Here is a 12,821-nt window from a genome sequence, read left to right as displayed (position 1 = left end):
AGAGACACCAAACCAACTTTCACATGTTCAGGCAATCCTGTCTATCAATCAGTCAATCAATCAATCAGTCAATCAATCAATCAGTCTTTCCATCTACCTACTTTTTCAACTATAAAAGGTCACTACCATTACGACGGCAGTCACTACCACTGCTATAACTTATTTCACAACCATAAATACCTTAAGACAAGCTAGCAAACCTTTATAGTTATTATGTGGATTATCATTATAGTTGAATGGACTGAAGGATTATTACAACATGCCAAGAGTGTGCAAAGCTGTCATCAAGGCAAAGGGTGGCTATTTGAAGAATCTCAAATATAAAATATATTTTGATTTGTTTAACACTTTTTGGTTACTACATGATTCAATAAGTCTATTTCATAGTTTTGTTGTCTTCACTATTATTCTACAATGTAAAAAACTGTAAAAATAAAGAAACACCCTGGAATGAGTAGGTGTGTCCAAACTTTTGACTGGTAGTGTATGTGACTTCTATGTAGCCCTAGTAGTGACAGGACCTAGCACAGTATCCTCCCCAGCTATCTGCTGTGCTGCACTATGTGATGGGATGCAGTGAGGAATGAACATCCCCCCCCCCACACACTATCTGGTGCAGTAGTGCTATCTCTGCTACCTGTTGGGCTGCTCTGTGCTGCTGGGCTGCGATGGGATGTCGCTAGTGGAGGCTGCCTCTTGTGTGACGATGATAGCCTGAGACACAAAGTCAGTGTAGTGTGGGGGAGCCTTTTGGGAAGGCTGCCAAAACAAACTCAGTCAAGTGTCTGTCTGGCCACCTGCTAAACACCTGCACTGCCCGGCACTCCCTCACTGACTGACCATGCAGGGCCAAGTCGAGGCTTGCCCATTTACTTACTGACAAGCACTACAATATGGTCTTGACAACACCACTATGGCTGCACGGTCCTACATAAGCTCAGGTCAGAAAACATAAGTTAGTCCAAGTTAGTCAAACAATATGGATTTTTTTGCTTTTATTATTTGGACATATAGCAAATACTGCAGAAACATACAAATGCGGTAAGAGCTAATAGATACAAAACAATCAGAGCAAAAAATATGATTGCATTTAAGAGCATTGAAGAGAATGTTTTATAAGCTCAAGGTCATTCGATTGTAGGCTACTTCACTCATACACCATTCTCAGTATCTATGTAAACTTGATATAAATAAGTCAAAAGGATACTTTTGCTATGGCATGAGGAAATACATTAATGAGTCACACATAAATCACACAAAACAATAATTTACATAAGATAAATTCAATAAATAAATAAATAAAAATCATGATGGTTTACATGTAGTATATTGGCAATACAGTATGTAAATAACAATAATGATACAATATCTGGCCAATGATAAATAAGACATTAAAAACAATCATTATTCGACACATAAATTAAGGCAGTTTTACAGCAGGTGTGTACAAGAGCTCTAATCCAAGGCATTGATGGATAGAGAAAACCTTTCGAATTGTATTATGTTCAGAGACAAAGCTAAAATTGAATGTCCACAGATTCACAAGCTATAGTAAAGCTAATAAAGTTATAGATACATTTCCAGCCTGTGAATTAAAAGGCAATTTTATGACAACGGTACAGCTAGGATATCCCTTTCTTAGGTCTAGAAGCTAATGCAATAGCACTTGTGCAGAGAGACTAAAAAAATAAGTTAACAGTCTAATGCTTTACTTTCTTTAGATCAACTAAGATGAGTCTGAAAAATATAGAATTCAAGCTCCAAACAGGATTTAAAATCCCCCATTATTAAATGCACAGGTTGAGGATGGAGTCAAACTTCATGCAGATGACTTCCATGCGTAAAGGCACAGGTTGTTCCTCAGTTTAACAGGCTGGGCGCACAGGCATCTGAAGGAGGATCACCTGCCTGTTTTCTGAGGGATGACATTTGTTGATGTGCCGTGTAAGTCCCGGTGAACTGTAGAACATGGCAGGGCAATATTTGCATGGGTAGACCTGCGAGGAGTGGAGGAGACGGATGTGCCTCTCCTGGTTGACTCTGTTGGGGAAGTTCTCTCCACAAACAGGGCACAGGTGGCACCCTGAGGAACTCAGATTCAATGGTGCGTGGCTTGGAGTTTGGTTACCCGGCTTTCCCTCGCTTTGAGATGATGGATAGGCATCGTGGTCCTCACTGCTGGTATTTTGGGAGGATGTGGCATGTTGAGATAGGATGTGCTTTCTCAGGTATGCCTGGCGTTTAAACTTTTTCCCACAGTGATGACAATCATAGAGACCCTCATCTGATCCAACTGATCCCGACTCTGACAGCCCGGGGCTGGGTGTGTCTCTGTCGCTCCGGTGCTTTATTTCATCAGACACCGCCTTATCAATCGCGGGCATCTTATCACTCTCTGATTTAATATTTTGCGCACCAGATATTGACGCTGTATTCTGGGGCTTAGGTTTGTGCCAGCGCCTGTGGGAGGCTAGATTCGCGGGGCAGCTGAACACCTTATCACATTCAGGGCATCTGTATTCAACCCTCACAATCCTGGAGCACTTGTGCTGGGCGAGCGCGAACGGGTTGCCATATGCTTCTCTGCACAGTTGACAGACGAACTCACCGAGGGGCTTGTCACCTGCTGCCGGTTGTGGTCTGGGTTTTTGGTTGACAGGCGCCTCTTTAATTTTGAGGCCAAGCACGGGTGATGTGGTCATCTCGTCTTCGAAATGTAGTTTCCTGATAGCTTTGGTTTTTTTGGATGGAGGCTTGTTTTTACGCTCGGTGTCGCTTGAAGGCCTTTTGGTGCCGTTCCCGGTGACAGCGGATGGGATTGGGTTCGTGGTTGTCCCGGTCCGGTTGCTGTTACTGGTACCGATTTTTAGGTCCACTGGGGAAAAGAGATTATCTAAAGTGGTAAGCGCTGCAGGTGTGGGAAAGGATTCAGCAGACACAGGTGAGCCTAGATTGAAACGTCTCTCAAAATATGCCCGTTCGTGGTCCTTACTGACGGGCCGGGTGGGGCTGTTGAGCGCCTGGTACTCTGCCTCCGGGTTCCCAAACTGAACGGGTTTAGCGTCATGTCCGGGTGCTGCTGCTGTGGCTGATGCCTCGCAGAACGGGGATGCTGCTGCTGCGCGCTCAGTGAACGATGCGAGAGCCGCTGACGGAACTGGGTCTTTTGAACTCCGCAAAGCTTGTATTTGTTGTCCCTGCTCCTCTTCGTCAGAGCGCACCCTGTAAGACACAGGGTTTGCTTTCTTGTTCCTTTTCACTAAAAAGCCTCTTGGCATTTTTGCGGTGGACGGAACGAATAAGGCACTTTGGACGCACAGATGATGTTGAAATAAAATCCAGGTTCAGGTTATTATTACAGACACATCGGATACTTTGATTTTCACCGTCCCGTGCTATTGATTCGTTCTCTTCCCGAGATGCTTTTACCACGACATAGCTGCACTCTTTTTAAGGAGACATGATGACATTGTTCTCGCCCCTTGTTGCCTCATCCCCAACCAATCAGATGGAACTAAGATCCCTATGGATTTGCCGAGTGGGTGTGGGAGGGTGGAGAGAGGGGCTTGGTTTCGGGTGGAAATGTAGGAGGATTTGCAGATTTCTAAACAGATGTACCTGAGTTTGTATTATATTACTAGGCGCGCATTGCCCCCACCCCCCCACCCCCCACCTCGTCCGGTTAAAGGCACACGCCGGGACCCTCCTTTTTTACGGTCTGGTGAGTTTGTATAGAAATGCACACGTGCCTCGGCTTTGTGTGTCTCCTTTGGGGGGGTTCTGATCTGCCAAAAGGAGACGTCCATCACTACACAACAACCATCAGAATCTAAAATCTAAATTGGGTAGGGGTGCCTGATTAACGGACAATGAAAAAGATGCTGGGGTTGGTGTTGTTTATTTGTTGGCCCTACTCAAAATATTATCTTCAGTGCAGACACACACACACACACATTGTTGAGTTGCATGTTTTAGTCTGCTTCAATTGCATACATATTAAACCTTATTCGAGGCTAAACCATTTCGGCAAATTGTTTATTGGCAACCTATATACAAACAAGTTGTATAGTCTAGGCTATCCCATAAAAACACAAAATTTAAAAAAACCAAACGATTTATTTTTTATTTTTTAAGCAGCGACAAAGAAACATTTCAAGGCATCCATAGCGACATGTGTTGGATACGACAGTTGAACTCTGGACATATGAAGCAGTCATTTTACGCATACATAATTAATAAAAGGGGTTTCCTGTTTTGCATTACAATGGCTGCGCTTGTGCAAGCTATAGGCCTATACCGCTTGTGATTGAAAAGGAAATTGCACGGTAAAATGGGCCCCAAAAGCAATCTGGCAAAGAGATACTGTCGGCGCGTGCTGTGCCTAATCAGTGCGGTTTGGACAAAGCGGACCGTCTCCAAATGGGCCAAACCATGATTATCTCTCCGTTAAAACAGTCAAAACCAATTCCTTCAGGGTCAAATCATATCCCATCTCTAAAATATAGCTTAGGCTACCCACCATCATGGCGATGAATGAGAAGATTTGTCTAGTTTGGTTAATGCATCAATATTTAATTGCATTGTGCCATAAACCACACGTCAGATGTCTAGCAAGTGTTTTTGTGTCTACTGCGATGACACACTGTTGACAGAATTTCACCCAATAAGATATTTTTGTATGCAATGGGATTAAGAATGACCTAGAACTCCCCAGTTATTAATAGGCCTATATATGTATAGGCTACAACAACAAAAAAGTTGCTCAAAATAATCTGAAATGGGGCTACGTGAAATTATTGATGATCAGTTAGGCCTATTCGGAAAGTTTCCTTTTTAAAATTCTGAATAGACCTAATTCAGAAAAAGCAAACATGTCGAGGAGGCAAAAGCCCCTTTGAGTAATAAGTGTAGGCCTTCTGCAACATAATTTAAGAATAAAATAGGCCTCATGAAAGCACACTAATAGGCTACGAATTAAAACAATCACACATATCTGGAAGTTTTAATTTACACTTAGGAAAAAGGTAATTAGCCTAGGCCCATATGATGCAAAGATTATTTTCTTAAAATGACCTATAGGCCCACATTGCCTTCCTCTGTAAAATTGTTTGCATTAAAATGGCTAATTATTTAATAGCCAGGGTACGACACAGTTCATTGGGTGTCATTGAGCCGTGTCATTTTATAAATTAATATATTCTCGTTCTCCCCATTAACGTTTATCTTACCGAGCTATGTGATAAAGGCTTGAACGACCCCATACATTGAGGCGCGTGTGCGGCTATTTGTTTGGTGGCGTGTGCTGCGCAAAGACAGGCAGTGAAGATTTTAGGCTCATTACCATACAGCTGTAGAATATAGAACCCCTCCTCGTGCTCACACTTTAATCTCCAGGCCTAGGTCAGGTCCTTATCAGTCATCCATCCCAATAAACTTTACGGTCACAACTGCGAGTAGGCCTAGCCTATTCAAGGCGAATTTCTTGTGATAAAGCTGAATTTGACAATTCCTTGTCACTTCTTTTACTTAAAGATAATATTTATTTTAGGATTCTGTTTTGTTTTCTCTGGAGTAGATGTAAATAGAAAACGCAAATCTGTCTCCCTCCATTTAGTATGACATGTTATGTTTTGTATGGTATATATTAATTTGTGGATATCCATCATCCATTTCATAATTTCAATTCATACAATATGTTACGAATTTGCAATATGTATGATATGTTACAAATTCCAATTTGTTGTGGCTAACGTTGTTTAGGTGGACATTATATAGGGGTTAATGTTAGGGGTTAAGATTAGGGGAAGGGTTAGCTAACATGCTAAGTAGTTGCAAAGTTGCTAATTAGCTAAAATGATACAGTTGTCCTTGATGGGATTTTTAACACACAACCTTTGGGTTGCTAAACGTTCGCGTTACACACCCACCCATCCTCCCCGAACAACATCCCACATTTAGTTTTTGGTAACATTCTGTCTTATGTAATAATACCAAACGTAACATATCATACTAATTTGAATGTCACAGATTTACATTTACAATGTTACTTCTAGTCTTTGAGGCCAGGCATATTAAGAACATTGGCTATGGTATTTTCAGTTCAAATTAACTCAATTTAATGTAAATGTTATTACTACAGTTGGATGATTCTATAACATTTTAATTAAATAAAAAAGAGCAATATTTCCATGTGATAAATATTTAATTGGAAAAGTGGGATGAGGCAAGATAACATTGAGGAGCCATTACAGTAGTCCAGGCTGGGCATACATGGATACATGGTATCTGTTGTACCTCAGGTAATTCAGAGTGCTGGTCTTCAGGGAAGCCAGACCCCCACTTTCCTCAAATACCTTCTTGAGAAACATGTTTGGCTCAATAATGTCCAGCTTCTCATCCACCATTCTCTGAATGAGCTCTGTAATGGACACATCATTGTGGTCCTGGAGAAAAGGAGAAAGTCTTTGTTAAAAATGTCCTTTCTATTGTACCTACCCCCTCAACTATAACAAATAGTATTGGTAGACAAATACTCATGCAAATAACAAGCAAACACTCAAACGTTTCACACATTATCCTTATGAATATGAATCGAGAAAGATGCGAGAAATCAAACCTGCACTTGATTCCATGATTGGGTGCATTTCCTGCACAAAGTCCGCAAAGTGATCATGATATATTGCCAGGCACCATTTCTCCCTGAAATAAGTACAAAACCACACACACACACACACACACACACAGTTAGTGCGTTCATCTAATAACCTAATAACCACCAACAACAGCAGCAGCAGCATGGTCAATCAATTATTTTATCGGTTCATGATGTGTTCAGTTAGCTTCAATAATGACATTGAGAGTGGCCTCATTCAGAGCCATGACAAGGTCCAATGAAAAAACAGATTTAACATGAGTTACAGAGCCTTATGACCACTGCAGGGTGGCTAAGCCATTGTCTCCTCCAAAGAGCAGAAAAGCAGATTGGGGATCTGCATAAACAGATTAGAACCAGGGACAATGGTTCCTATATCTGGGGGTCGCTTGTGTTGAAACATCAGAAACGAGGTCACCCACACACAGTTCTTCAAATGCTAGCCTACCAGGAAACACTGACAGGGGATAGTATCTGAGAGAGCTGCCTACTTCAAGAGGCTGATTTATGCAACTCCTAATAAAGACAAACATTTCTTTACCACTCCCTATACCATACTTGTCTTGTCTGTAAACATTTGAAATGTAACTATATCTTTCCAGTGACCTGAACATCCCTACTTCCTCCCTCTCCTCTCTGTATGGTGCTGTAATGTAAACAGCCCCAGCAGCTACCTGTAGAGGTCGTGAACCAGGCCTTCATCATAACGGGAACACAGGTGGTTGAGCAGCAGCTCATGTTTCCAATAGAGACACAGGTAGTTGGACACTGGGAGAGGCTTCAGTGACAGACAGGTGATGGTCTCCACCATGTCATACTGGTTCAGGTGCAGGTGGAAGTAGTTGCCAGTCTATGTGGCCAGTCAGGATCTCTCGGCCCTGGGGAAAATAGGACCGATCAGATAGAGATTCCAGTGTTGTTGTTAACAGCACAACTTAAAAACATTATCCCTATCCTTTTCATATCTCTTACTAAAATGTTCTAATGATCAAAGTAATTGAGAGATAAATCATAGATCTTACTTTGCAAAATGAGCAGTTGAATTAAGTCACAAAGATAAATGCATACCTACAGTTGAAGTCGGAAGTTTACATACACCTTAGCCAAATACATTTATACCCAGTTTTTCACAATTTCTGACATTTAATCCTAGTAAAAATGTCCTGTCTTAGGTCAGTTAGGATCACCACTTTATTTTAAGAATGTGAAATGTCAGAATAATAGTAGAGAGAATGATTTATTTCAGCTTTTATTTCTTTCATCACATTCCCAGTGGGTCAGAAGTTTACATACACTCAATTAGTATTTGGTAGCATTGCCTTTAAATTGTTTAACTTGGGTCAAACGTGTTGGGTAGCCTTCCACAAGCTTCCCACAATAAGTTGGGTGAATTTTGGCCCATTCCTCCTGACAGAGCTGGTGTAACTGAGTCAGGTTTGTAGGCCTCCTTGCTCGCACACGCTTTTTCAGTTCTGCCCACACATTTTCTATAGGATTGAAGTCAGGGCTTTGTGATGGCCACTCCAATACCTTGACTTTGTTGTCCTTAAGCCATTTTGCTACAACTTTGGAAGTATGCTTGGGGTTATTGTCCATTTGGAAGACCCATTTGCAACCAAGCTTTAACTTCCTGACTGATGTCTTGAGATGTTGCTTCAGTATATCCACATAATTTTCCTTCCTCATGATGCCATCTATTTTATGAAGTGCACCAGTCCCTCCTGCAGAAAACCACCCCCACAGCATGATGCTGCCATCCCCCGTGCTTCACGGTTGGGATGGTGTTCTTCGGCTTGCAAGCACCCCCTTTTTCCTCCAAACATAACGATGGTCATTATGGCCAAACAGTTCTATTTTTGTTTCATCAGACCAGAGGACATTTCTCCAAAAAGTACGATCTTTGTCCCCATGTGCAGTTGCAAACCGTAGTCTGGCTTTTTTATGGCGGTTTTGGAGCAGTGTCTTCTTCCTTGCTGAGCGGCCTTTCAGGTTATGTTGATATAGGACTCGTTTTACTGTGGATATAGATACTTTTGTACCTGCTTCCTCCAGCATCTTCACAAGGTCCTTTGCTGTTGTTCTGGGACTGATTTGCAATTTTCGCACCAAAGTACGTTCATCAAGACAAAGGAGATGATTGTGGACTACAGTAAAAAAAAGAGGACTGAGCACGCCCCCATTCTCATCGACGGGGCTGTAGTGGAACAGGTTGAGAGCTTCAAGTTCCTTGGTGTCCACATCACCAACGAACTATCATGGTCCAAACACACCAAGACAGTCGTGAAGAGGGCACGACAAAGCCTATTCCCCCTCAGGAGACTGAAAAAGATTTGGCATGGGTCCTCAGATCCTCAAAAAATTCTACAGCTGCACCATCGAGAGCATCCTGACTGGTTGCATCACCGCCTGGTATGGCAACTGCTTGGCCTCCGACCGCAAGGCACTACAGAGGGTAGTGCGTACGGCCCAGTACATCACTGGGGCCAAGCTTCCTGCCATCCAGGACCTCTATACCAGGCGGTGTCAGAGGAAGGCCCTCAAAATTGTCAAAGACTCCAGCCACCCTAGTCATAGACTGTTCTCTCTGCTACCGCACGGCAAGCGGTACCGGAGTGCCAAGTCTAGGTCCAAAAGTCTTCTCAACAGCTTCTACCCCCAAGCCATAAGACTCCTGAACAGCTAATCATGGCTACCCGGACTATTTGCACTGCCCCTCCACCCCATCCTTTTACGCTGCTGCTACTCTGTTAATTATTTATGCATAGTCACTTTAACTCTACCCACATGTACATATTACTTCAACTACCTCAACTAGCCGGTGCCCCCGCACATTGACTCTGCACCGGTACCCCCCTGTATATATAGCCTCCCTACTGTTATTTTATTTTACTTCTGCTCTTTTTTTCTCAACACTTTTTTTGTTGTTGTTTTATTTTTACTTGTTAAAAATAAATGCACTGTTGGTTAAGGGCTGTAAGTAAGCATTTCACTGTAATGTCTGCACCTGTTGTATTCGGCGCATGTGGCCAATACAATTTGATTTGATTTGATTTGATCTCTAGGAGACAGAACGCATCTCCTTCCTGAGCGGTATGATGGCTGCGTGGTCCCATGGTGTTTATACTTGCATACTATTGTTTGTACAGATGAACGTGGTACCTTCAGGCGTTTGGAAATTGCTCCCAAGGATGAACCAGACTTGTGGAGGTCTACACATTTTTTTCTGAGGTCTTGGCTGAATTCTTTTGATTTTCCCATGATGTCAAGCAAAGAGGCACTGAGTTTGAAGGTAGGCCTTGAAATACATCCACAGGTACACCTCCAATTGACTCAAATTATGTCAATTAGCCTATCAGAAGCTTCTAAAGCCATGATATCATTTTCTGGAATTTTCCAAGCTGTTTAAAGGCACAGTCAACTTAGTGTATGTAAACTTCTAACCCACTGGAATTGTGATACAGTGAATTATTAGTGAAATAATTTGTCTGTAAACATTTGTTGGAAAAATTACTTGTGTCATTCACAAAGTAGATGTCCTAACCGACTTGCCAAAACGATAGTTTGTTAACAAGACATTTGTGGAGTGGTTGAAAAACGAGTTTTAATGACTCCAACCTAAGTGTATTTAAACTTCTGACTTCAACTGTATGTGGAAAAAATAATCAAGTCAAACACTTTCTAGTGAGCATTTAAAATAGCACTTACCTCTACAGGGTCAAGACGGCCTTTGCTCAATCCTCCCGGCAGTCTCCCATCTTGGTGTATAGATGTTAAAAGCAGATAGTACTGCTAAACAGGGGTTTATGGGTTTACTGATGCCAATAAACAATGAAAACCCAGGCATGGTTCCAACATATACAGTATCTTCCAAGGTTAAGACACGTGGGGTGGTATGAAATACTGTACCTAATTAGTCTAATATTTACAAAAACACATGGTAATAATAATTGTTGATAATAATAATAATAAAAAAACAAATAAGAATAATACTGATAAGAATAAAAACTTGGAACTTGGTAACTTGATGAGCAATAAATAGTTACAGTATGTATTTTCAAATGAACAGAATTTTATATGTGTGGATGACTACTACAGTGGAATAGAAAATGCTTCAGAATGAGCAGTGAAATGCCTGGTGATGATATGGAATTTCTACCATTGAAAAAAGTTAAAGGCTATTTCATTCGTTCGAAAAGGACAAAGAGAAGTGATTGTATTGTGAACACATAACCTTGTTTCCCATGTGACTAACTAAATACAGAATAGGTCAATGTTGCTTGATTATCAAACACAGTAAAATAACAAAGAAGTGAGTTTCTCAGAGATTCCATTACCAGGGAATAATGGAACTTTGCATAAAAATGTGAGATGGAGTACATTCTCCTGAACAGACCTTGCATAACACGATAGACAATGTGCTAATGTGTGGTTTTCAATACATAAACACAGTGATAGAAAAAAATACAATTCGTTTTAATCAGAATTATGACTTAGCCTCGTTTCCCAGAGCCTTCGTAGCATTAAGATAATTGTTAGACCCTTCTTACGATGTGTCTTTAGTAGCTGAGGGGTTTCCCAGAGCCTTCGTTAGTAACGTGGCTCTTAAAAATCTTTACACATCTACGAGTGATCCAGACCACTCATAGAGCAGCCAAAGTGCATCGTTAGATGCTTTTTTGCCCTTCCGCATCACATTATTCACAGATCTCCTCTAAACATAGAATCAGTATGTTTAGGCTATCTGACTGTGACTGCCGATAACTTACAATACTACAAATACAAAGTTGCCAAAGTATTTGAAATTGTTACAAACAAGTGAAGGATAATAGCTGGTATTCTTCAAATGAAAACCGAGATGACGGCATTAAAAGATACTGTCAGCTTCCTGCTTCCCCTGTTTGTCTCCTGGCCTCTAGAGGTCAGCTGTGTTCCCCTTTGCCTTAGTTTTTCCTCATGTGTCCTAATTAGCTTATCTATGTCACCTGTGCCTTGTTTCCCCTTGAGTATTTTAGCTGTGTGTTTTCCCCTTGTTTCTCACTTGGTTTTTGCGTCCTGTCTATGTGTCTCCTGCTTTGTCCCACCGTGTCAGTCCTAGTAAGTTATTCGAAGTTATCTTTAGTTTGTTTTTCTCCCCTCGTGGAGTTGTTTTGTTTTGCCTCCTGTTTTGGAACATTAAATCTACTTGCCTGGAGTATTGCCTTGGGTGTTTCATTTGGGTCCTACAACATCTCCTCTGTGGCTAAGGGGTAGTACCCCCCAGCTCTACACATTTGAGACCGGAGTTCTAGCCCGGCTTGTGACAGAATAACCAAGTCAATCATGGACCCAGAAACACTCAGTTCCCAGGACCTGTTGGCGGTGATCATTCGACATGAGGCTTCTTTCCAGCGCCATGAAGCCGTTCTCAGCCGACAAGAGGAGCTGATGGCTAGACATTCTCAACTCCTGGCCGAAATGATGAGTTCCCTTCACCAGCTCTTTGAACGCCTCCTTGGTTCTCCCCCTTCCCCCCGGTCACCTCCCAGTGACGACAGGCCTTCTCGGTTGGCGGAGCCCCGACTACCACCTCCCAAGCCCTTTTCTGGGGATCCAAGCTCTTGTCAGGGTTTCCTCACCCAATGCTCCCTCACCTTCGAGCTCCAACCCTCAAGTTTTCCCACAGACCGTTCCAAGATTGCCTACCTCATTACCCTTCTTTCAGACAAGGCGCTCGCCTGGGCCTCTGCGGTGTGGCAGTCCCAGGAGGCCTGTTGTGACTCCCACGCTGCATTTGTAGAAGAGTTCAAGCGGGTGTTCGATCATCCTGTCAGTGGGCGGGAGGCTTCCAAGCGCCTACTGTCTCTCCGTCAGGGCCCCCGAAGCACGGCAGATTTTGCCATTGAGTTCCGAACCATAGCAGCAAGGAGCGGATGGAATGATGAAGCGCTGAGGGTCTGCTTTCAGGGAGGGTTATCTGAGCCCCTTCAAGATGAGTTAGCCACCCGTGAACCAGCTGAAGATCTCGAGTCCCTCATAGCCTTGGCCATCCGCCTGGACAATCGTCTAAGAGAGCGGAGAACGGCTCGCCGTCAGGTGTCTCAGTCCCAAGTTCCTCTGAGCAGCTCTGTTTCTCCTGTTTGGACTCCGTCATTCAGAGCTGCCCCGGCTCCTGAACTGCCCCAGGATTCCC

At 42.6% G+C, this 12,821-nt stretch overlaps 1 protein-coding gene across 1 annotated transcript; it reads right to left on the bottom strand.

Moving 5' to 3' along the window:
* Window positions 1-980: 980 nt before the first annotated feature.
* Window positions 981-3,503, bottom strand: LOC121549314 (insulinoma-associated protein 1a-like). The gene has a single exon (XM_041861177.2). It carries the CDS (start codon window positions 3,276-3,278, stop codon window positions 1,866-1,868), a length of 1,413 nt encoding a protein of 470 aa, XP_041717111.1. The 5' UTR covers window positions 3,279-3,503; the 3' UTR covers window positions 981-1,865.
* Window positions 3,504-12,821: the final 9,318 nt, after the last annotated feature.

This window comes from Coregonus clupeaformis, chromosome 33 (assembly GCF_020615455.1).
Source record: "Coregonus clupeaformis isolate EN_2021a chromosome 33, ASM2061545v1, whole genome shotgun sequence".
Taxonomy (NCBI): domain Eukaryota; kingdom Metazoa; phylum Chordata; class Actinopteri; order Salmoniformes; family Salmonidae; genus Coregonus; species Coregonus clupeaformis.
Note: the sequence above shows the minus strand (reverse complement) of the source record. Positions and strands in the feature narration are given on the sequence as shown.

Excerpts from the sequence above, each read along its gene's own strand:
- LOC121549314 (XM_041861177.2), bottom strand. The coding sequence starts at position 3,278 with ATGCCAAGAGGCTTTTTAGTGAAAAGGAACAAGAAAGCAAACCCTGTG.